We start from the raw sequence: 23,555 nt of genomic DNA, 5'->3' as shown, positions 1-23,555 counted from the left end.
TGTTGCCATGACTTTTATTTTAATTCACTTCTTTTGCGTTTTTCCTCCTTATTTTATCATTCTCGTTATTTTAAGAATTACCAAGACAGCCAGAGTAGGGCCTTCGCAGCACAGTTTTCTTGCTATTTTGTCACATTCCAGCTGTGTCACTGGCTCATTTCACGCCCAGTCTCAAGCATTCTACATTCTCCTCCTCCTTATCTATATCTCCAAATCAGTCCTGATGGCCTGTGTATGTTCTTTAGAATTCACTACTTAATATCGCTGTAACAGATAAACCTCCTCTGATACTCTAAAGTTCCCTTTCAATAATTACGCTTGTGAAAATACTGAAGGGGGAGTACTTCCGTCACACACATCAAAACTTCATTCAAGTCCCATCTTTCTTGCTCACAATATCTCTTATTTGCAAGGCAGCTCCAGATACATATAAAATGTCCCAGGAGTTTATCAAAACAAGAGAATAATTTTACCCAGGAACTCAGGAATTGTATCATAGAAAAAGCTTTTGAGTGAAGTCTGGATTCATAACATTTTGTTCTTTACACAGTGCTATATATATATAATTTTTATATAATTAATACAATATATATGTAATTTATATAATGTATAGATAAATATCATTTAATTTTCTGGCATCTGGGTGGCTCAGTCAGTTAAGTGTCCAACTCTTGATCTCAGCTTAGGGCTTGATCTCAGGGTTGTGAGTCCAAGCCGCACATTGGGCTCCACGCTGGGCATGAAGCCTACTTAAAAAAAAAGAAAGAACGAATGAAAAGAAAAGAAAAGAAAAGAGAAAAGAAAGAAAGAAATTAGACTTGAGCCCAAGTCTTCTGAGCCTAAACTTTGCTCCCTCTCCAGTAGACTATGTAGATAATGTTGGATGGTAGGAAAAGGGAGAGAAGCTGTTATTTTTACACATATTTTTGACTATTCAGAAGGAATGAAAAAGTCCTTTTGTTCAAAAGTAAAGTATTTTTTTAAAAAAACAGATAACATATGGACTTGGTTTCTTCCCTTTTTTTTTTTATTCTTAAGGTCTAACTTTTAATTCATTTTTCTTATTCTTACACAATTCAAGTGTCTCATTTAGAAAAGGCACCTGAGTGCTTTGCTTTGCTTTGCTTTGTTGTTGTTTTGGGTGTTTTTAGTCCTTACATGTCTGACAGAATATCCTTTTTTCCTTTAGACACAATGCAGAGTTTGGGCTAGGTATAGAATCCACAGTTCACATCTGCTTCTTGGTTCTGCGAAGTTAATCCCTTTTCCCTTTGTTTTTAAGAGTTGTGGAGAACATATTTTCATTCCTATGTACATAACTTGATTTTAAGTACATGTGTTCATGAAGGACTTCACCTTATTGAAATAGGGAAGCTTTGTGTAGTTTTCTATTTTTTTCCCCTCAATTAAAGATTTGATTTATTCAAGTACCCGAAAACATTCTACAGTGGAAACCGTTATTAGACACTGCTGGTACTGTGCTATGGCCCGCACACATACTGCCACACTGTTTTCAGAGGACCTGAAATGCCACTGATAGTTTAAAAACTCTACACCTGGTGGCGAAGTGAGGAAGACAATTTAATGCTTCATCCGGATCCAGAGGTGCATCAGATCAAAGGACAACTCCCGTCAGCAAACAGGTGCTTCATGATGATATCCAAGAAGAAGTGGTCGGTGATGGACAATTCAGAAATGCTTCCCCAAAAGGCGGATCGTACTTTAAAAAGTTTCAGGTCACAACCCTTGCTGAAAACACTGATGCCCAACACACTGATTCTCGGTCCAGGAAACACGGGTCTTCCAGGTTCCACATGGCTGGGGTGCCCCAACAATCACGTTTCTGTGCTGTAACTATGAGGCTTCTTTGGACCGGGCAGAGAGCCGGTGGGATCTGTACATCATCAGTCATGGTGGATGGCAGGGTAAAAAATTATCCAAATGACGATGAATGAGGCAAAAGATGTCATAAACCCTTCTTCCGTGAACTCCCATGTGCCACCGTATTCTTCCTCACTTATCTGTAGGTAGTTGCTGAAGCAGAGGTACAGGACCCCTGCATTGATCAGGCAGAATCCTGCTGTTCCCAAGAAACCCTGCAAAGCTGACACTCCCCCAAATGACACCTAGGACCACAGCGATGATCTGTCGAAACCAGTAGATCACATCTAAAAATTCATCCTTGTCCTCCTGGACCGCATCGCTCCGCAACACCGTGCTTCAGACAGAGACTTTGAGGGCCCCGTTGGCCAGCTGCAGCTATGGTGGCTCTTTTTTTTTTTTTTTAATTTGTGTAGTTTTCATTAAATTTTCCTAAACTATCCTGTGTATTCTTAAATTTCTAGTATAAGGTCTTTCCTTAGATTAGGAGTGGGTTTTTTTCTGTTACTTCATTTTTTTACTGTGTTTTCTGTGCTGTCCTTTCTAGAAGGTAGGGAGGTAATGCTATGTAGAATGTGTACATTTACAGCAAAATAAATTAATTTTCTTGGATGATAAAATGTTGTCAAAAATATTTATTTTGATACATGGGAATCGTGAAATTTTAGTATCTAGTTTAACTCTTGTTTCTAAATGAAGAAGTTGAAGCCCCAGTAGGTTAAATGACTAGTCGCAACTCACTTACCTGGTTTATAATAGAAGACATCTTGGTTCTCTATCCTTTGCTCTTTCCATACATCATCCTGCTTTTCTTTCACTGGCTGTTCAGCTGAGAAGTTATAGATAGAAAAACTATATGTTAACTGACAGGTGAGCTGGGTGCTAGTCTTTCCTTTTTTATATTATTCTACTGGTTTCTATTAAATGTTTAGAAATGCGATCAACAAGTATATAGGGGGCGCCTGGGTGGCTCAGTCGTTAAGCGTCTGCCTTCGGCTCAGGGCGTGATCCCAGGGTCTTGGCATCGAGCCCTGCGTCGGGCTCCCTGCTCTGCTGGGAGCCTGCTTCTTCCTCTCCCACTCCCCCTGCTTGTGTTCCCTCTCTCGCTGGCTGTCTCTCTCTCTCTGTCAAATAAATAAATAAAATCTCTTAAAAAAAAGTATATAGAAAAAATAATCTATGACTATATGTATGGGAACTTAAAAAATACAAGTCTCTTTAGGTGAACATAAATTCATATTTTACTCATAAAAACAACTACTCAGTTATCATACTATAAAAATTGGCATAATTTTACATACTTTTCAAAAAATGACTTTTCTTGTTAGGACATCTGCTAAGTCACTGAATGACAGTCTTTCTTGTGTGAGACTACAAAGATTTTTTTTTTTAATATATTCAGCAGATTATGAACATTCAAGTATTCAGACATTTATTTGGGGACCTCCTGTACACCAAGTGTGTGTCTCTAAATGAAATTTCTCATCAGAACAGTTCTGGGTTGGGGAGCCTGGGTGGCTCAGTCGATTGAGTGTCCAACTCCTGGTTTCGGCTCAGGTCATGATCTCAGGGGCTGCGCATCAGGCTCCATGCTCAGCAGGGAGTCTGCTTGAGATTCTCTCTCTCCCTCCCCTTCTGCTCCTCTCCCCCCTTCCTTCCTTCTCTCTCTCTCTCAAATGTATAAACAAATAAAATCTTTAAAAAAAAAAAACAGTTCTGGGCAATGAACAGTGATCTGTCAACAAACTTGCCTGCATTAGAGCATGTTCTTTTCTCTTCCCTTCCTCACGATGAAAGAGGAGCCCCTTCTGTCGAGGGCCAATCTCCCCAGTTATTGTCCGGTTCACATCCCCTCTGACATTCTCAGAGGTGGGTCCTCCCTGCTGCCATTACTCAGCCCCCCTCAAATCTTTGACTTTTTCTCTTTAGTGGTTCTTTCCTCTCAGCGCTAAAACATGCTTAAGTCTCCTGCATGTTAGTTGAAATCTTTCTACCCCATGTCCCCATCCGCGTACCACCTTCGTTTTCTCCAGTTTATTACTACTGTGTCTTCCTCCTATAGTAATCTGCCTCCCACCCTCACCTTTGCACTGAAACTACACTTGCTGGTATTCTCGTGACTTCACTGTTGCTGCTTTTTCTTCATCATCTTACCTGCCCCCTCTGCCACATTTGATATTCTTGGGCAACACCTTCCTAAAAATCCTTTCCTTGGTTTCAGTGACAACAGGATCTCCTTTGCTTCTGCATTTACCCTTTGGTTTCCTTCACCTGCCCCCTTCTTCTCCCATACCTTACATATTAGTGTTCCCTAGAGTTCCAGACTCCACCCTCTTCCCTTCTTACTCTACCGCTCTCCCTGAATGGCCTTATCCATTCCCATGATCTCGATGACCATTAACCTGCTGAGGACTTAATGTTTGTATTTTCAGCCCTGCCCTCTTTTTGAGTTCTAGGTCTCTGTATCTGGCTACCTACTGGACATTTCCAAATGAGGGACTCTCAGGCTCCTCAACCTCAAAACGTCCAAACTTTGGATCATCATTTCCTTCACTGTCTAACACTACCAGCAGAATGAATGAATGAATGAATGAATGAATGAATGAATGAAATGAATAATGAATGAATGAAAATCCCCTGTGCTCAATTTTTTCCACTGAGTGATAGTACTGTCCACCCAGTTACACAAGCCAAAAATGCCTCTAGAGTGCGAGAGATTCATGTACACTTAGTGTTGTAATTAAAAGTCACAGTTTTACAGAAAACACAGATCTCATTTATCCTTGGAGTCTTAAAATATTTATTTTTGCTTCAGTTCCCAAAGTTTCATTTTCTCATGAATCTGTATCTCTTAGAAAATAGAAACATCCATTGATTGTTGAAGAAAATTCTCTGCTTATAAATTTAATCATTATTTCTCTCGGGGCAGGGGGCAAATGTAGGTAGACTTAGAACTGCTTATATTCTTAATAATAACAACTTCTAACATTTATTATTGAGATCCACTATAAGCTAGGCACTGTTCCAAACACTGTGTGTAATAATTCACTTAGTTTCCAAAAACTCCCTTGAGGTGTAGGTACTATTACCACCCGTGTTTCGTGGATGAGGAAACGGAAGTGCAGAGAAGTTAGGGAACATGTCCAGTGTGACAGCTGGCAAGTAGCAGAGGCAAGATTTGGACCCAAGCAGACTGGCTCTGGATACACTTAACCTCCCTACAATAATACTGTCTGGCAAAACAGCCTGCATTCCTCCCAGCAATTTTTTGATCACTGTTTCTAAAAAGTTAAAATATTTCAAATTACCAAGACGTGGCATAATTTTAAATATATGTATAGAGTATACATATGCAAGTTATTCTTAGAATATTAAATAATGCAGTTTGCTGGTACAATAACTAAGTTACAAAAAAGGGATCCAAAATTTTGACTGTATTTTATATTAATATTTTAAAGACTTTTTCAATTTTTTTTTACTCTTGAAGAATTAGCAGTGGCCATAGCAACATTTATCTTCTTTTAAGTCCTTTGCTTATGTATTTCACAATCAGCAACTTTATCGTTTATCTTAGAAATACTTGACTTTCCACAGTATCAACACAAATCCTATTCTCTTGCTTTGTTTCTTGTAAGTGGTTAAGCAACCATATAAAACTCATAGGAAATTAATGACTCACATAACGGAAAACATTACTAAATGTGACTTTTGTCTCAGTTGCCAAGTAGTCTGAGTTTGTTTCCATGGTAACCCATCAGTATAACAAACTGTCACGAACTAGCTTTGCCACTTTTTTTTTGTTTGTTTGTGTAGTTTGGACAGCTTTCTGGCAGCTGTGTGTATGTGCATGTATATTCGCGTGCGTGTGTACACATTAAAGATTATCACAAAATAATTCTGAGTAATTGCCTTGGGCATACAAAATTTTTCCTTTATTTAGAGAAATTGCTTAATACTCCAGGGCTATTATTCTGATGATATAAAATCGAAAAGATTGCCTAAATTGTCATATCTTTTTCTACTTGAATTCCTTTTAAGAAAGGACATAGCTATTTTTAAGCTTATAAATTTTTAGAATTTGGTTCAAATATTGGTTCATTTGAAATATGTATAATCATAGAAGCATCTGCCAGAGACAAGACAGAGAAAAAAGGAAAGTAGGACAACGTCCTAGGAGATGAGGACTGAATGGAATGATGGAGGAAGCCAACTCCGCCACTTCTTGCCAGCCCCTCCCCTGGTTGGCAGTACTCTAGGATACAGAATGGCAGACACTGAGGCATTCAGGGAACCAAGGTAGACCACGTCATACATGATACCAGGCTTTCACCTGAAGGCTGAGTTGGGGAATGATTCCTAGAGCAGGTTGTGACTAAACTAAGTGAGTAAGAATTAAATTGGTAAATGTAGGAAGTTGAAAGGTAGAGTAGACAGCATACAGAGGAAAGAAAACCTCATGAACAAGGCATACAAATGAGAAATAGTGTGAAGTAAATGGGGAATGACAAGCAGTATGAGACAGAAAGGGTCAAGAGACTAAAGATAAGCAGGGACCTAATCATGGCCATGTAAAGTAGGTTGGAGCTTATCTTCCAAGATATGGGGAAGTGGTGAAGGATTTTATTATTTTTTTAAAGATAGATTTATTTTAGAGAGAGAGTGAGGGCGAGAGCCAGAGGGAGAGAGACTCTCAAGCAGACTCTGCACTGAGCACGGGGTCGGATGCAGGGCTCAATCCCACAACCCTGAGATCAGGACCTGAACGAAAACCAAGAGTCAGACAATTAACTGACTGAGCTACTTAGGCACCCCATCAGGGGAGGATTTTAAACAGAGGAATGACATTATGAAATTTGTATTTTAGAAGGAGCTCTCTGGTAGCCATGAGAAAGGGAGATTTGAGTGAGGACCATTTAGGAGGCTGTTGCCATATTTCAGGGAAGAGCTATTAAGGGACTGAATTAGGGTAGTGGTGCTAGACGCAGAAAAGGTGTTGATTTAGGAATAACTATGAAGTAGCATAGACAGGAATTGGTAGCTGGGACTGTTTGTGACTGATGCATGACATGTATTCATTCAGTCAACAAATATTTATCTAGTGTTTACTGTGGTTGGCAGTGTATTATCCAGCGTGTTTTGCTGGGCTCTTATTTTTGCCTTCATCATTTCTGAGTTTCTCCTCCAGTAAGGATTCTTTGTTGTGTGATATCATGAGTTAATTAATGATCATGGTACACTTTTCATAGCCTTAGTTCATCCCAACCTGATCTCTTGGCTCATTAGACTTTCTTTCTCTCGCATAAGAACCTGTTCCAGAGTCTTAGAGTATATATCAGTCTACTACTTGGGAGACAGTATTTATGTGTCTGGATAGTGTCTTAATTCCCAGCAAGTGGATCTGAGCTTATTTGTGGCCTCATTGGATGGGGCTACACAGGTCATGAAAAATATGTACAATATATACAAAAATATGCAGGAAACATTTCATCCATAATATTTTATTTTTTAACTTTATTGAAGTGTAATTGACAAATTAATTATATATGCTTAAGATGTACAATTTGATGGGGCGCTTGGGTGACTCAGTTGGTTGGATGTCCAACTCTTGATTTTGGCTCAGGTCATGATCTTAGGGTCCTGGGATTGAACCCCACATCGGGCTCCCTGCTCAGTAGGAAGTCTGCTTGAGATTCTCCCTCTCCTTCTGCCCCTCCCCCGAGTCACTCGTTCACTCTTGCTCTCTTGCACTCTCACTCTCTTGCAAATCTTTTAAAAAAAAGATGTACAACTTGAGATGTTTAGATTTATGTATACATTGTAAAATGATGACCACAATCAAGCTAATTAACGTATCCATCACCTCACGTAATTACCTTTTTTTTCTGGTGAGAACATTTAAGATCTACTCTTTTGACAAATTAAAAATATGCAATACAGCATTGTTAACTATGGTCACCATGCTGTCCATTAGATCTCCAGAACTTATTCATCTTGCCTAACTGAATTCTGTACCCTTTGGCCAACATCTTCCCCTTTTTCCCACTTTCTAACTCCTGGCTACCGCCATCCTATTCATTGAGTTCCACTATTTTAGATTCCACATATAAGTGAAGTCATGCGATATTTGTCTTTCTGTGTTTGACTTACTTCACTAGCATAATGTCCTCCACCCTCACCCGTGTTACTACATTTACTTTTTTGTGGCTGAGTAACATTCCTCTTGTGTGTGTGTGTGTGTGTGTGTGTGTGTGTGTGTGTGTGTGTGTGAGAGAGAGAGAGAGAGAGAGAGACACATTTTCTTTAGTCATCCCTTGACAGATATTTAGGTTGTGTCCATGTCTCAGCTACTATGAACAATGCTGCAGTGAACATGGGAGCACAAATATCTCTTCAAGATGTCAATTTCATTTCCTTTGGATATGTATGGATCATATGGTAATTCTATTTTTAATTTTTAAGGAACCTCCATACTGTTTTTCGTAATAGCTATGGGGCAGAGGGAGAGATAGAAGCAGACTCCCTGCTGAGCAGGCAGCCCGATGAGGTTCAATCCCAGGACCCTGAGATCATGACCTGAGCAGGCTCCCTGCTGAGCAAGCAAGGAGCCTGATGCAGGGCTCAGTCCCAGGACCCTAGGATCGTGACCTGGGCCGAAGGCAGATGCTTAACCAACTGAGCTACCTAGGTGTCCCAATCATGTGGTTTTCCTCTTTCTTTCTTTTACTGTGGTTTATCACATTGATTTGCATAGGATGATCCTTGTAATGTGTTATGAAATTCAGTTTGCCAGTATTTTATTTAAAAGTTTTGCATCTGTGTTCATCAGGGATATTGGCCTTTAGTTTTCTTTTTTTGTGGTATCCTTGGCTTTGGTATCAGAGTGATGCTGGCCTCATAAAATGAATTTCAAAGTACTGTCTTCTTCTATCTTTTGGAAGAGTTTAAGAAGGACCTTTTATACTGCATAAAAGCAATTTACACACCATTATTACAATATTACATTATTCTGTATTTGTCTAAATATTTACCTTTACCAGTGAGATTTACACTTCCGTACACTTTCGTGATGGGAACATAGGATTATGGAAGTGTATTTTTTCCTTTAAGATTTAATGTCACATCTTTTATGAAAACATGTACTTCATCTCTGTTCCACACTTTAATTTCAGTTATCTGCCCACATTTATGATGCTGTGCTAAATTTTTTAATTTGTTCCCAAGCCGACCAGACTTAATGTTGCCTTCGTCTACTCTCCAGCCAAACTAGATCAGTATTTCTGTAAATATTCCTTTCCTGTTTGTTTTAAAGATTTTTATTTATTTTAGAGAGAGACAGAATGCACACGAGTTGGGGGGTAGGGCAGAGGGAGAGGGAGAGAAGCAGACTCCCTGCTGAGCATGGAGTCCAACTCAGGGCTTCATCTCACGACCTTGAGATCATGACCTGAGCTGAAACCAAGAGTCAGATGCCTCTGCTTGTTTGTTTTTTAAGAGAAACACCCACATAGAGAGTTCACTTGACTTCTTTTACTTTTGTTACTCGGGCCAAAGCTCCCATTTGTGCAAATGGTATCATATACTTTTTGGTATGTAAAGGCTGCTGCCTTATAAGGGTGTCTTAAACTAGATAAAAGTCTAAAGATGTGCTTCTGTGGGGTGCCTGGGTGGCTCCGTCAATTAAGGGTCTGACTCTTGATCTCAGCTCAGGTCTTGATCTCAAGGTCTTGAGTTCAAGCCTCACATTGGACTCCACACTGGGCGTGGAGCCAAATAAATAAATAAATAATGTGTTTCTGTAATTAGTATTGTTGAGGAATTATTGTTATTTCACAAACAAATGAAAAGTAACTGAACATAAAACAAAGTTTTAGGGTTTTGCAGTATTAATAGATTTTTTTGTACATATGACATAAGGTCTAGGATAATTGGCTGAATAACATTTTTTTTTTAAGATTTTATTTATTTGACAGAGAGAGAGACAGCCAGCGAGAGAGGGAACACGAGTGGAGAGGAAGAAGCAGGCTCCCCGCGGAGGAGCCCCATGAGGGCCTCCATCCCAGAACGCCGGGATCACGCCCTGAGCCGAAGGCAGACTCTTAACGACTGAGCCACCCAGGCACCCCTGGCTGAATAACCTTTTAAGACACCGTTCAATTTTCATATGTTAGCCAACAAAGGTTTTAGGGGTTTTTTTAGGCAACTGGGGGGAGGGCATGACTTGTAATGTTATACACCCCTGTTCCCATTTTTGGATTTTTCAGTTCTTGACTACGTTTTTTAGTTTGTTGATTCGGTTTTTATTTAACAAAGTTATAAATGCACATAGTTTAGAGTCTAAGTTGTACAGGCAACTTGTGGAAAACTGCAGTCCCCAATCATCTACCCATTTCCCACATGGTCTGACAGGGGAAAAAAACGGGAATTCTTCTCTCTCCTGTCTTCCATCCTTCTGGTGTTTGTCCCTTTACTGCATTCAGTGGCAGAGGGCAAGTGAGCCTGGTTGACCTAGTCTGTAGAGGCCCACAGAGAAGGGTAGAGTGGATCTGGAATGACAAATAGAATATCAAGGCCAGGGGCGCCTGGGTAGCTCAGTCGGTTAATAACGTATCTGCCTTTGGCTCAGGTCATGATCTCAGGGTCCTGGGATCGAGCCCTGCGTCGGGCTCCCTGCTCACTGGGGAGCCTACTTCTCCCTCTCCCTCTGCAGCTCCCCCTGCTTGTTCTCGCTCTTGCTATCTCTCTCACTAAAATAAATGGATAAAATCTTTAACCCAGTAGTTTGATTTCCATGAGTACTTTTTAGTTCCCTGTGTGTTCTGTTTTATGGCATCCAATTCCTTTATGGTAGATGCAGTTTTTTTTCTGTCTCTCTGAGAATCTTTTTTTCTTCTTCCAGCATAGACTCTGTTTTTCAAAGTTGCCTTTTTGCCATTCATTTTGGTCTCAGTTTGTTCATATTAAGAGACTTCCCTCAAATGCTTACTCATATTTAACTGTGAGGCAGTTAAAGTTGCTTAGAGGCTTTGTACCGTAGAGGGTGTTCATTGATTCAGATTTTTACTGTAGATTGAGCTGCTGAGTCATTTTGTGACCCTCAACATTCATCTCATTAAAGCTTTTCTTTGGGTTTGGTTGTATTCTCCAGAGAATGCTCTTCTTACATCTTCTTAAAGAATATATCCTGAGAAGCCAGGTTAGGGGAAGAAGGTTGGAAATCTAAGCATTCGGTCAGTCGTCTTTCATCCTGTGTCCACCCCGCCCCCCGACCCAATATGGTCATGCTGTGGTGCTATTTTCAATACCTGCCCTCAGGTTGGGTAATACAGAGATCCCTCTGCTGTACCTCATCAGGAGCATCAATCTTCTGCAGGAGTCAGGAAGATCTGAGGGTCTCTTTCTAAAAGAGGTTTCAATCAGTTTTTCTGCCATTTGTCCCTCCTTCATTCCACTTAATGCTAATTTAAGATACCTGCTTTTGGCTTTCACCATTACCAGCTTAATGTTCAGCTTTCTTTGATTTGCTAAATCATTATCACTTGTAAATCCCTGGCCATTTATTTTTGTCTCCTCTCTGGTTCTCTTTGTCCTTGCTAGATGATGCCTTAAAAATTAAATAGGATGTTTTGGAGAGCAGAGGTAGGTTAATACATGCTCTCAATCTGCTGTCTTTAACTAGAGGTTTTTATGTAATTTTTTTTGAAGTAAAATACAGGGGTTGTTTTGGTTTTGGTTTTAAATGTCTGATTCCTGATCATATGTCAGTGAGCTCAGAGACAGGCACAACTAAGTGCCTGGAGGCACAGGGTGCTCCTGAAGGGTCCAGCCCTTCGGTATACCTGCACACCTTTTTTAGGAGCTCCAGAGGCCATGACTGATGCTTCCATCAAGTCTTGAGGCCCCAAGATGTTGAGAGGGAAACAACAATTTAAAAAATTCTAATTTTATTTTTTCCTCTTTGTTATTTGCATTATTATTCACTATTTTTTCAAAAATTCATTTATGTTTAAGTATGCATGTTAGCTACTGCCTGTCTTGCTGGGGATGCCTCATGTTGCCTGACGAATTCCTCCAGATCCATTCTTCGCCAAATAACTCATTCTGCCTGTGTTGTGACCATACAAATAAATTCCACTCCTGCTGGATTTCAAGGAAACTCCCCTAAGAACACATACATTCTAGGGGCGCCTGGGTGGCTCAGTCGGTTGAGCATCCATCTCTTGATTTAGGCACAGGTCATGATCTCATGGGTCGTGAGATCTAGCCCAGGAGGGGCTCCAAGCTCAGCTGGGAGTCTGGCTGAGATTCTCTCCCTCTCCCCGACCCCACATGCACTCTCCCTCTCTCTCAGGTAAATAAATCTTTTTTAAAAATTAAAAAAAAAAGAATACATACATTCTCTTCACATCATAATTCATTAAATCACTAAAGGTTCCTAATGAAAAAAATAAAATACCTAAAGTTATCACATTGAAACCTGTGATAAAATACATGCCCTCCTCTCCCCTTTGTGTGTCTGTTCATATGTGTATAAGTGAACATACATGTGCATACCACATACAAAGCCATACTTGGTTATGGTTTTTAAATGATTTTTGTTTTTGTGATTCCTGTTCTTGGATTTCTGTGTGTTGATAGACAAATCCATGAAACCAGACTGATTGATCCCAATACAAATTCATTTTATTCACTGAGGCAGCTACCAGTTGCCTGTCACATTCATTCATCACATCAGTTGTTCCTAACTGTCCTCAACCTTTATCTAAATTTTCAATTCATTCACCAGCCCCTGTCATCCTATAGAAATAACCTCACCTTTTACTTTCCCAAGAAAATTAAAAAGTATTCAACCTGGGTTCTCTTGCCTTTCCCTTTTGGTTTTCTCTTTATTTTCACCCATTGTCTTTCTTTTCTTCCCATGTTAGAGGAATAATTATCCTTCCATTTTAAGGCCAAGCCCCCTACACTTACATAAAACAAAGAGGGAACAGCAGGTACAAAGGCCTGGAAACTTGAAAGAGCAGAGTTGGTGGGGAAAATACAGATTTTTCTTTACGGACAAGTAGGCTTTTGAGTTAAATGGGCCTGGTTTGAATGCTAGTGCTGCAACTTCCTGCCTAAATGACCTTGAGTTAACTTTTCTCCTTGTGCTTCATCTTTCTTATCTATAAAGTGGATGCCAGCTACCTCATAGGGTTGCTGTGAGATTAAATAGCATGTGGTAAGCTGACAGCAAATGGTAGTTGCTGTTGCTGTTATGGCTGGAACAGGAGTAAAACTATAGCAGTAGTTCATTTCAGAATAAGTGTTTGTTTACATTTCTGTCTCTGATACTAACTGTAAACTACAAGCCCTACAAGGTTAGGAACACTGTCATTCTCATCTTCATATCTCAGACACCTAGCACATAACCAGCACATCAAAAATAAACATGTATTATGTGCTGAATGAATGAGTAGTGAAGCTTCAATTTATATTGATTAAATTGATAAGTAATTTCACTTTTTTTTAAATTTAAGTTTGTATGGAAATTAAAACCTTCTAAAGATTTTCAGATCACATTGTTAGAAGTTTGTTATCTTCATGTTTCCAAATACTGGCTTTTAATCTATCACTTTTGCATTATAGATCTATCTGAGTGAAAGAGTGTGTGTGCTTTTTTTAACCTGTCATCAATAGTAATTAATTGTTTCTCTCCTTTTTTCCTCATTCAGGGAAGTGGTGCAAGCAAACTGTGTTCACTGGAGGAAGAAGTTCTCCTTTATGTGCAAAATGAGTGCAAGTGCCGCGACAGGCATCCTGGATCCTTGTATCTACAGAGTATCTGTGAGGAAGGTATAAAAATAGCCGATTACGTCTCCCCTTTCAGAAACCATAATTAGTTCCATAGTCAGTGACTCACTTTATTTAGCTCTACTTCATCATTAGAACTGTTATATGTAATTCCATTTCACACTTGCAACAATAATTTAAATTACTGTGACAAATAGGATTTAAGAAAATCTGAAGTCATAAAGTATTACTCAAGAACCTTGTCTCGCTATCACTATACATTTAAGTATTTACCCTATTTGTGTTATTTGGTGGGGGGGGGGCTCTATCAATCTTTATCCTTCCATTCATTAAATTTCTCATTGTTAGGCATTATTTTAGGGACTTTGCATACATTCTAACAACAACCGTGAAAATGGGTATTATTTTTTGTAATTTGGGGAAAACTGAGGTTCAGAGAGGTGGTCACTTGCCCAAATTCACATAGCTAGGAAATGGCAAAATGGGGACTCAAACACAAATCTTTCTAATTCCAAGGCCCTGTTTTGTTTGTTTGTTTGTTTGTTTTTAAGATTTTATTTATTTGACAGAGAGTGACAGCCACCGAGAGAGGGAACACAAGCAGGGGGAGTGGGAGAGGAAGATGCAGGCTCCCAGCAGAGCAGGGAGCCCCATGCAGGGCTCGATCCCAGGACTCTGGGATCCCACCCTGAGCCAGAGGCAGATGCTTAGTGACTGAGCCACCCAGGCGCCCCTCTGTTTTGTTTTTTATATCATTTCCTTTCCACATTTTAGCTTGAGGTGTGTTACCAGTAATCTACAAAGATGGTAATCTCAGGTGGATCAACTTAATATATATAGAAATATGTGATCTTACTTTTTTGGGGGTGAAAAAGAGGGAATCCATTTGTCACCACTACAGGTCAATGAAACTCTATTGGCTTTGAAATGTAACCTTTATGTTACATCTTATATACATTTTTTAATTAGATTTTGTTTAGTTTTTGGAGAGAGAGACAGAGCAGGAGCGCACAAGCAGGGGGAGCAGCAGGCAGAGGGGGAGAGGGAGAAGCAGACTCCCCTCTGAGCAGGGAGCCTGATGCGGGGCTCAATCCCAGAACCCCGGGATCATGACCTGAGCCGAAGGCAGACGCTTAACCGACTGAGCCACCCAGGCACCCCTACAGCTTACATACGTTTTTTTAAATTACCAGTATAATACATATACATGTTCAAAAATTAAGGGAGGAATTTAGAATGAAATGGAGGAGTCCCTTGCCTTGTTCTTTTCCATTCCAGTCTTGTGGCCTCCTTTATGAGATAAAAAGTTGTATTTTTAACTTTCTTTCTCTGCTTTTTTGAGTGAACTGATAGCACTGTGTTGTGTGTGGCTGTTTTTTGCTATATTGCTTAATCTACTCAGTTAAGATATAACATACATACATATATACATTTTATAGGTGTTAAGGCTCTAATGAAAATAGACCTCTGAAACAGTCTAACTTGGAGCAGCAGTAATTGCATCAAGGCTTCCCTAAGGGAAGGATAATGCAGTGAAAGTGTGTATGTCGTCATGGTGACCTAGGTTTGAGTCCCAGATATACTGCTTATTAACTGTGAGACCTTAGGCAGTTCTCCTGACTTTCTAAAAATCAGTTTCTTCATTCAAGCTAAGAGTATAATAATTGCTTTCTCTAGAAGTTATAAAGATTAACTGAGATACAAGTAAAGCATTCTACCTTCTTCTCTTTCTACTTTAATTGCTGCTGTGGCTCTTATATTGAAACCTTTACTAAATGGAGTTCTAGTCATGATTTTTGAAAGATGACCAGTCAATCTTTGACTTTTAATAAAAAGAAAACATATAACCAGTTTAGAGTAAAGCATAACTGCTCATTAAAGACACTCAGAGTCCATTACAAAAAAAAAAAAAAAAAAACGTAATTTTTTTTTGTAATTTAAGGTAGGACTTGTTCATATGGAATAAACCAGTTCCTCAGATTATGATGGTTTGGTGTATTAGTTAGGGCACATACAGTAAGCTGCTGAAGCAGATACCCAAATAGACAATGACTTAAACAGGATAGAGGTTTATGTCTCTCTTGGGTAATAGCCAAGGGGTCCAGGGCTGGTAGAGCAGCTCTGCCATCTTCACCAAATGGTTCCCATCTTAAATCCAAGGGAATTACTCCAATCTTGTTATCTTCCAACCAATGAGAAAAGAGAAAAGGCCACATGAGAATGAAAGTGAGAACCCATAAAGAAAAATTAGTAAACTCATTTATATAAACATATTCTGGATTGCAAAAAAAAAATACCTTAAGCAAAGCTATAAATTAGGGGAAGACATCTGAAAACCATGTCAGAGGACTAATTTCCTTGGTTTGGAAAAAGCTCCCCAAATAAATCAAGAAGAAAAGATTAACCTTTTAGAAAAATAGGCAAGGAACAGAATATATATTTCACAAAATGGAAAATATAAATAGCTTTCAAACCTATAAAAAATTACTCAGTCTCATTCATGTATATTAAAACTACAAATAAAGCACCATTTTTTATCTATAAATTTAACAAAGATCAAAAAGTTAGATAGTGCACTCTGTTGCCTAGGACACAGGGAAGCAGTCCCTCACCTGTCAACAAACATGTGAGTTCCTACAAAGTGCCAGGTACTATTCTAGGCACTGAATGGACAGTGGTGAACTGGAATGCGTTCCCGCCCTCAAGGACTCTATTTTCTGGTTGGACCTGGGGGGAAGAGTGATAGGAAAGACAGAGAGTAAGCGTGTAACCAAATAAAATTGTTTTAGATGGTAATAGTGTTCTATATACAATATAATGAGATAATAGAAAATAACTCGGGGAGAGGAAATCATTTTAGGAAATTAGGGGAGACTTCTCTGAACGGTAACATTTGAAGAGGAGGCACCAATGTAAAGATCTAGGGAAAGACCATTCTACAGCAGTAGGACCTTGTATTAGTCAAGGTTCTCCAGAGAAACAGAAAGGTAGTGGAGACTTCTCTGAAAGGTAACACTTGAAGAGGAGGCACCCTTGTAAAGATCTAGGGAATGACCATTCTAAAGGAGTAGGACCTTGTATTAACTAATATAGTCAAGGTTCCCCAGAGAAACAGAATCAACAGAGTGGAGAGGTAGCTATATAGATATAGATTTATTATAAGGAATTGGCGTACACAATTATGGAGGCCAAGAACTCCCACGATCTCCCATCTGCAAGCTGGAGATGGCTGGTGGTGTAATTCCAGTCTGAGTCCAAAGGCCTGAGAACCAGGAAACCAATGGTGTAAGTTCAAGTCAAAGCCTGAGTTAATTAGGAGTGCTGCTGGTGTAAGTCCTAGTCTGAAAGCAGGAGAAAACCAATGTCCCAATTCAAACAGTCAGGTGAAGAGAGAGAATTTAACCTTCCTCAGCCTGTCTTCTATTCAGACCAACAGATTGGATGATGCCCACCCACACTGAGGAAAGCAATCTGCTTTCCTCAGTTGACTGATTAAAATGTTAATCTCATCCAGAAACACCCTCACAGACATAGTCAGAAATAGTGTTTAACCATATATCTGGGCACCCCATGACCCAGCAAGTTGGCACATCAAATTAACCATCCCATACCTGAAAGTGAAAAGGCCCTGTGTTAGTTTCCTGGAGCTGCTATATCAAAGTACCACAAACTGGGTGGCTTAAAACAACACAGAGGTATTGTCTTATTGTTCTGGAGGTCAGAAGTCAAAATCAAGGTGTCAGCAGGGCCATGCTGTAAAGGCTCCAGAAGTTGTTCCATGCCTTTCTCCTAACTTTTGGTAGCTCTGGGCATTCCTTGGCTTGTAGATGCATCACTCCAGTTACATGGCTGCCTTCTCCGTTTGTGTCTTCACATCATCTTCCCACTGGGTGTGTCTGTGACTATGTTCAAATCTCCTTTTTTTTTAATGAGGGTACCAGTTATGTTGGATTAGGACCTCATTCTAACTAGATTACCTATGTATTTCCAAATAAGGTCACATCCCGAGGTACTGGGAGTTAGGACTTCAAAATATCTTGGGGGGTGGGAGGGAAAATGTACAATATAATCCATAACAGTCCCCAAAATGATAATAAACCTGGGTATTTATGCTTCTGAAATTAATAGACCACCTTATTAAAGACCACCCATCCCTCTGAGAACACCCAGAAAACTTAGATAAAATATTAAAAACAGCTGCTTGAAGGCAGTAAGGACTTAAGAAGCTTAGAGTCATAGACAAGGGAAGCATAAAGAGATGAGCCTGACATTTGGCATTGCTTTTTCCCCTCAAAGCATTTGCTAAGTTGCAAGCAGTGGTTAAGAAGCTGAACTGAAAGCAGTGACAAAAAAAGCTAGCTAAGATCCCAGCAATTTTACAAGACTAAAGGGACAAAAACTGGAGTCCAGAACCCATCGGCATGAAGGGCCCTTGGTAAATACCCCAAACTTTTCATTGGGACTCCCTAAGAGCTTCAGCCTAGAAGGAGGTAGTGGATATAGATCAGCCTGTATAAAGATTGAAACTCAGCTTCTAATCTGCTTATTAATCCCTGCTTAGATGAAGGTGATCTGCCCCTATCAGAACTTGCCAGAAGCAAATGTGTATCTTCTCTGAAGGAAAATAACATTATTCTGAGCCTCAAATTACTTCTTCAAATTATCATGCAACAAAAATACCAAGAGACATGACTGCATAACCAAAAATCAAAAGGAAAATAGATAATGAAAACAGACTCATGGAAGATACAGTTTTGGGAATATCGGAGACAAGCTTTTATAGTAACTGTAATGAGTGAACAATATGAGGAATTTTATTACAGAAGTAGAAACTATAAAGAAAAAAGCAAATTGAATTCTAGAACTGAGAAATGAAATAACTAAAATTTAAAGCTAAATAGAGCTTTTAAAGCCATCACCTGGCTGGCTTAGTCAGTAGAGCATGCGACTCTTGATCTCGGGGTTGTGAGTCTGAGCCCTATGTTGCATGTAGAGATTACTTTTTTAAAAAATCTTTAAAATATAATAAGTAAATAAATAAAGCTAAATAGATAAAAATATCAACAGGCGGATTTAACATCAGGCTTACCAAAACCGAAGAGAGGTTTGGTAAACTGGAAAATAAGACAAAAGAAAATATCCAGACAAAATCACAGAAAGAGAGTAGAAAATACAAAAAAGAATGTAAGACGTGAGAAACAGTATAAAGGTCTAACATATATGTAATTGGAGCCCTGAGGGAAACAGAGAGAGAGAGAGAGAGGAAAAAGATTGTGGCTGAGAATCTTCTAAAACTGATGAAAAATACCAAGCCACAGATTCAGAAGTATTGTAAACCCCATTTAGGTTAAACAACAAATCTGTCATGTTTAAATGACAGAAGACCAGCCTGGCCGGAAGATGGAAAAGATGGAGAGGGAAAGCTCTTGGTGATGACGATGGAGGCACTAGATCAGGTAGGGCGTTATAAGACATGGTAATGAGTTTGGATTTTATTCTAATTACAATTGGAATCCATTTGTGGATTTTACTAAGATATGATCTTCTAAGATCAGTTTTGCTGCTGTGTAGAGGATGCGTTGCAGATAGACTGTAGGTGGTAGGGGTAGTTCAGGTGAGGAATGCTTGTATTGGCATGGATCTATAGCCACAGATGGTATGACTCGTGATATATTTCTGGTGGTAGACCCCCACTAATGGATTGGATGTGGTAAATGAGGGGAAAAGAATTGAGGATAACTCTTAGACCTTTGCCTGACCATATAGGAAGGTAATTGTGCTATTTATTGAAATGGCAAAAGCTCAGAGTGAAATAATTTTGGGAACTGATAAGCAGAAATCAGCAGACCTATTTTGGCCATGTTAATTTGGAGGGGTCTATGAGATACCAAGTAGGAATGTCCAGTAGTCATTTAAAGATACCGGTCTGACACTCAGGGGAGAAGTCAGACTAGAGACAGAGACATGAGAATTACCAGCATACAGTTTTTATTTAAAGCTACAGACCTGGGACGCCTGGTTGGCTTAGTTGGTTAAGCGTCCAACTCTTATTTTTGGCTCAGGTCACGATGTCAGAGTCATGAGATATAGCCCCACATTGGGCTCCATACTGAGAGTGGAGCCTGCTTGGGATTCTCTCCCCCTCTTCCTCTCCCCTTCCCCCTGCTCATTCTCTCTCTCCCTCCCTCCCTCTCTCTCTTTCTCTCAAAAAAAAAAAAAAAAAAAGCTACAGACTTGAATGGGGGAAAATGTAGACGTAGAAGACAAGAGGCTCTGAACCAAATCCTGGATCACTCTAGCACTCAGAGGTAGTATAATTAGCAGGAGAGGAGAAAAAATTCATATGTATCACTTCTTCTTACATCCTTTTGGCCAGATCTTAGTCACACTGCCATAGCGCAAAAGGAAGGTAGAAAATGTTGTCATGATACCAAATGATTTCACTCATATGTGGAATTTAAGAAACAAAACAGATGAACATAGGGGAAGGGAAGGGAAAATAAAATAAGATGAAAACAGAGGGAGGCAAACCATAAGAGAGTCTTAAGTCTAGGAACAAACCGAGGGTTGCTGAAGGGGAGGTAGAGGGGAATGGGATAACTGGGTGATGGACATTAAGGAGGGCACTTGATGTAATGAGTACTGGGTGTTATATGCAACTAAGGAAGCACTGAATTCTACCTCTGAAACTAATAATACGGTATATGTTACTTGAATTTAAATAAAAAATTTTTTTAAATGTTGTCATTATTTTGGGTAGTCAGATGCCCACCTAAAAATACGGTTTTCTATTACTTTGGAGAGCAGGGGAATGTATAGTTGGAGTACAACTAGCTTTCTTTCTACAGAGGTTGAATCCAGGAGTAGGTCTAGCAAACGAGTGAGAAGGAGCAGCCAGTGAGGTAGGAGTAAAACCAGGCAATTGCAGAACCATAGAAGGTTAGGAGAAAAAATGATGTAGGAAAGGAGGTGGAGTGGCCAAGCCTGTCAGATGCTGTAGAGGGGTTAAGTAAGATGGAGACAGAGCCTTTGGGCTTTAACAAAAATGGACATCATTGGTAATCTTAAGAACCATTGCAGAGGGAAAATGAGGACAAAAGCCTATTTGAAGTAGATCATATAGAGAGTGGAATACAGCAAATTGAGAAGTCTTTCAAGGAGTTTAGCTTTAGAGGGGAGCAGAGAATTAGAAGAGACAAGGATCATCTGGAGAAAGTTTTGTTTTATTTAGTGAAGTGTGCTATTTAGGGATATGTCAATAACCTAATAAAGAAGAATAATTCAATAATTCATAATGTGGTAGATTTAGTGGCATGGCCACGCCAGACATCAGTGGGGACAGGAAAGGGGAAGGGCAGCATATTCATGAATAATAGAGTTTACCATAGATTGCTGCTCATCTTATTTAAATTCACCACTTTTTTTTTCTTGGCTGGGTACATAGTACATGTACATTGATGGTACATGACAAAGTAGGGCTCCCCAAGTCCCTCCCCTTCTTCATGGGGTCTGGGATGGAAACTGTGTAGAGGTTAGGAGATTCTTAGTGTGTTGAAGGATGAGTTGGGGCAAGGACTCCCTAGTAGCTGAGGGCCTCTCTCTTCTCTTGCTCTTGCTGGGGCTGATGGTCCAGGGGGTTCTTACTCCTTGGAGGCCATGTGGACTATAAGGTCCACCACCTGGTTGCTGTAGCCAAATTCATTGTCATATCCAGAAATGAGCTTGTCAAAGTGGTCTCGGAGAGCAGTGCCAGCATCAAAGGTAGAAGAACGGGTGTCACTGTTAAAGTCACAGGAGACAACCTGGTCCTCAGTGTAGCCCAGGATCCCCTTGAGGGGGCCCTCCGATGCCTGCTTCACCACCTTCTTGGTGTCATCGTATTTGGCAGCTTTCTCCAGGCAGCAGGTCAGATCCACTACTGACACATTGCAGGCGGAGACACAGAAGGCCGTATCAGTTAGCTTCCTGTTCAGCTCTAGGATGACCTTGCCTACAGCTTTGGCAGCACCAGTAGAAGCAGGGATGATGTTCTGAGCAGCCCCTCAGCCATCACACGACGGCTTCCCAGAGAGTCCATCACAGCCTTCTGGGTGGCAGCGATGGCATGGAGTCATGAATCATGAGTCCCTCCGTGATGCCAGAGTTGTCAAGAATGACCTTGGCCAGAGGGGCCAAGCAGTTGGTTGTGCAGAAGGCATTGCTGACAATCTTCAGGGAGTTGTCATACTTCTCATGGTTCACGCCCATCACAAACATGGAAGCATCAGCAGGAGGGGCAGAGATGATGACCCTCCTGGCCCCACCCTTCAAGTGAGTGCCAGCCTACTCCGTGGTGGTGAAGACCCCAGCGGACCCCACAACATATTCAGCACCAGCATCACCCCATTTGATGTTGGCAGGATATCATTCCTGGAAGATGGAGATGGGTTTTCCATCGATGACAAGTTTCCTGTTCTCAGCCTTGACTGTGCCATTGAATTTGCTGTGAGTGGAATCATCCTGGAACATGTAGACCATGTAGTTGAGGTCAATGAAGGGGTCACTGATGGTGACAATATACATTTTGCCAGAGTTAAAAGCAGCCCCGGTGACCGGGCTCCCAATAAAGCCAAATCCATTTACTCTGACCTTCACCATTGTGGCTTAGGGACGCGGCTGACACTGAACCGTAAATGTGGCTGTCTGTCAAACAGGGAGGAGCAGAGAGCTTAAATTCACCACTTTAAAGATGGAAATTGTATAAAAAAAGAATGAACTCTTGCCATCACAACAACATGGATGGAACTAGAGGGTATTGTGCTAAGTGAAATGTCAGAAAAAGACAAATACCATATGATTTCACTTACATGCGGAATCTAAAAAACAAAACAAATAAAAACCAGAAACAGAATCATAAGTACAGAGAACAAACTGGTGGTTGCCGGAGGGAAGGGGGATGAGGGGATGGTCGAAATAGGTGAAGGGGATTAAGAGGTACAAACTTCCAGTTATAAAATAAATAAGTCACAGAGATGAAAAGTACAACATAGGGAATATAGTTACTAATTTTGTAATTGCGTTGTATGGTGACAGATGGTGACTACACTTACCATGATGAGCATTGCATAATGTTTAGAATTGTCAAATCACTGTGTTGTACATCTAAAACTAATTTTTTTAAAGTGGGTAGGGAGAAGAGATTTTGACCCTAATTGTAGTGGCAAACACACATACAGAGTATATTATGTGCTGGGCTCTGTTCTAAGTGTTTTACACTTAATTCTCACAACTGTGCAATGTCCTAAATCCAAAGATTTGGCAAATTAGTGTACAGTTACATGTTTCAAATAAAATGTTAAGATGCCTGTATATTATTTTTTATTATTTTTCACTTTTGCCAGTCTTGTTCACATTAGTTAAGAGGGATTCTACTATATTAACAATGGATCAATTTTATATGTGTTTATATTAACATAGACAATAGCATATATATAGTAGAAAAAAGTAAGGTGTAGAACAGTGTGTGTGGGATGGTACGTTTGAGTAAATGGTATCTTTTGGACTGTTCCTAAAAATTGGTAACAGTAGTTGTCTCTGGGGCGGGGGTTTCAACTCTTGTTAAACTCTTTCCACAGTGTCATTCATGTGCTTACTAAGTAAGTGATTTAACCTTTCTTTGGTGATTTGGGCTCTTACAGTGTGTCTGGGACACTTTTTGGCAATTTTTCTTCAGAATAGATTAAAAATTAGCTTGTCTTCTTACTATTTGCCTTTCTCAGATTTAAGTTAAATTCTCAATTAAAATTCTGATAATTCGGGGAGTGGAGTAGGGTAGCCATCCAAATAGTTGAAATTAAGATCATTAGAAATTTACTGTCAATATTTTTAAGCATGTAAATATGTAA

General features: G+C 39.9%; 1 protein-coding gene and 2 pseudogenes across 1 annotated transcript in view; 1 reads left to right on the top strand and 2 right to left on the bottom strand.

Moving 5' to 3' along the window:
* Nucleotides 1–23,555, top strand: part of EEIG2 (EEIG family member 2) — an 82,734-nt gene that overhangs the window by 26,455 nt on the left and 32,724 nt on the right. Inside the window, exon 2 of the mRNA XM_026484671.4 lies at nt 13,593–13,713. Coding sequence (XP_026340456.2) covers nt 13,593–13,713 — 121 coding nt within the window. The remainder of the gene's footprint in view (nt 1–13,592; nt 13,714–23,555) is intronic.
* On the bottom strand, nt 1,905–2,277 carry LOC113244950 (GEL complex subunit OPTI-like; annotated as a pseudogene).
* On the bottom strand, nt 21,312–22,323 carry LOC113244949 (glyceraldehyde-3-phosphate dehydrogenase-like; annotated as a pseudogene).

The sequence above is a fragment of the Ursus arctos genome, unplaced genomic scaffold, assembly GCF_023065955.2.
Source record: "Ursus arctos isolate Adak ecotype North America unplaced genomic scaffold, UrsArc2.0 scaffold_12, whole genome shotgun sequence".
Classification (NCBI taxonomy): Eukaryota; Metazoa; Chordata; class Mammalia; order Carnivora; family Ursidae; genus Ursus; species Ursus arctos.
The sequence above is the reverse complement of the archived record's forward strand: the minus strand, read 5'-3'. Positions and strand labels throughout refer to the sequence as shown.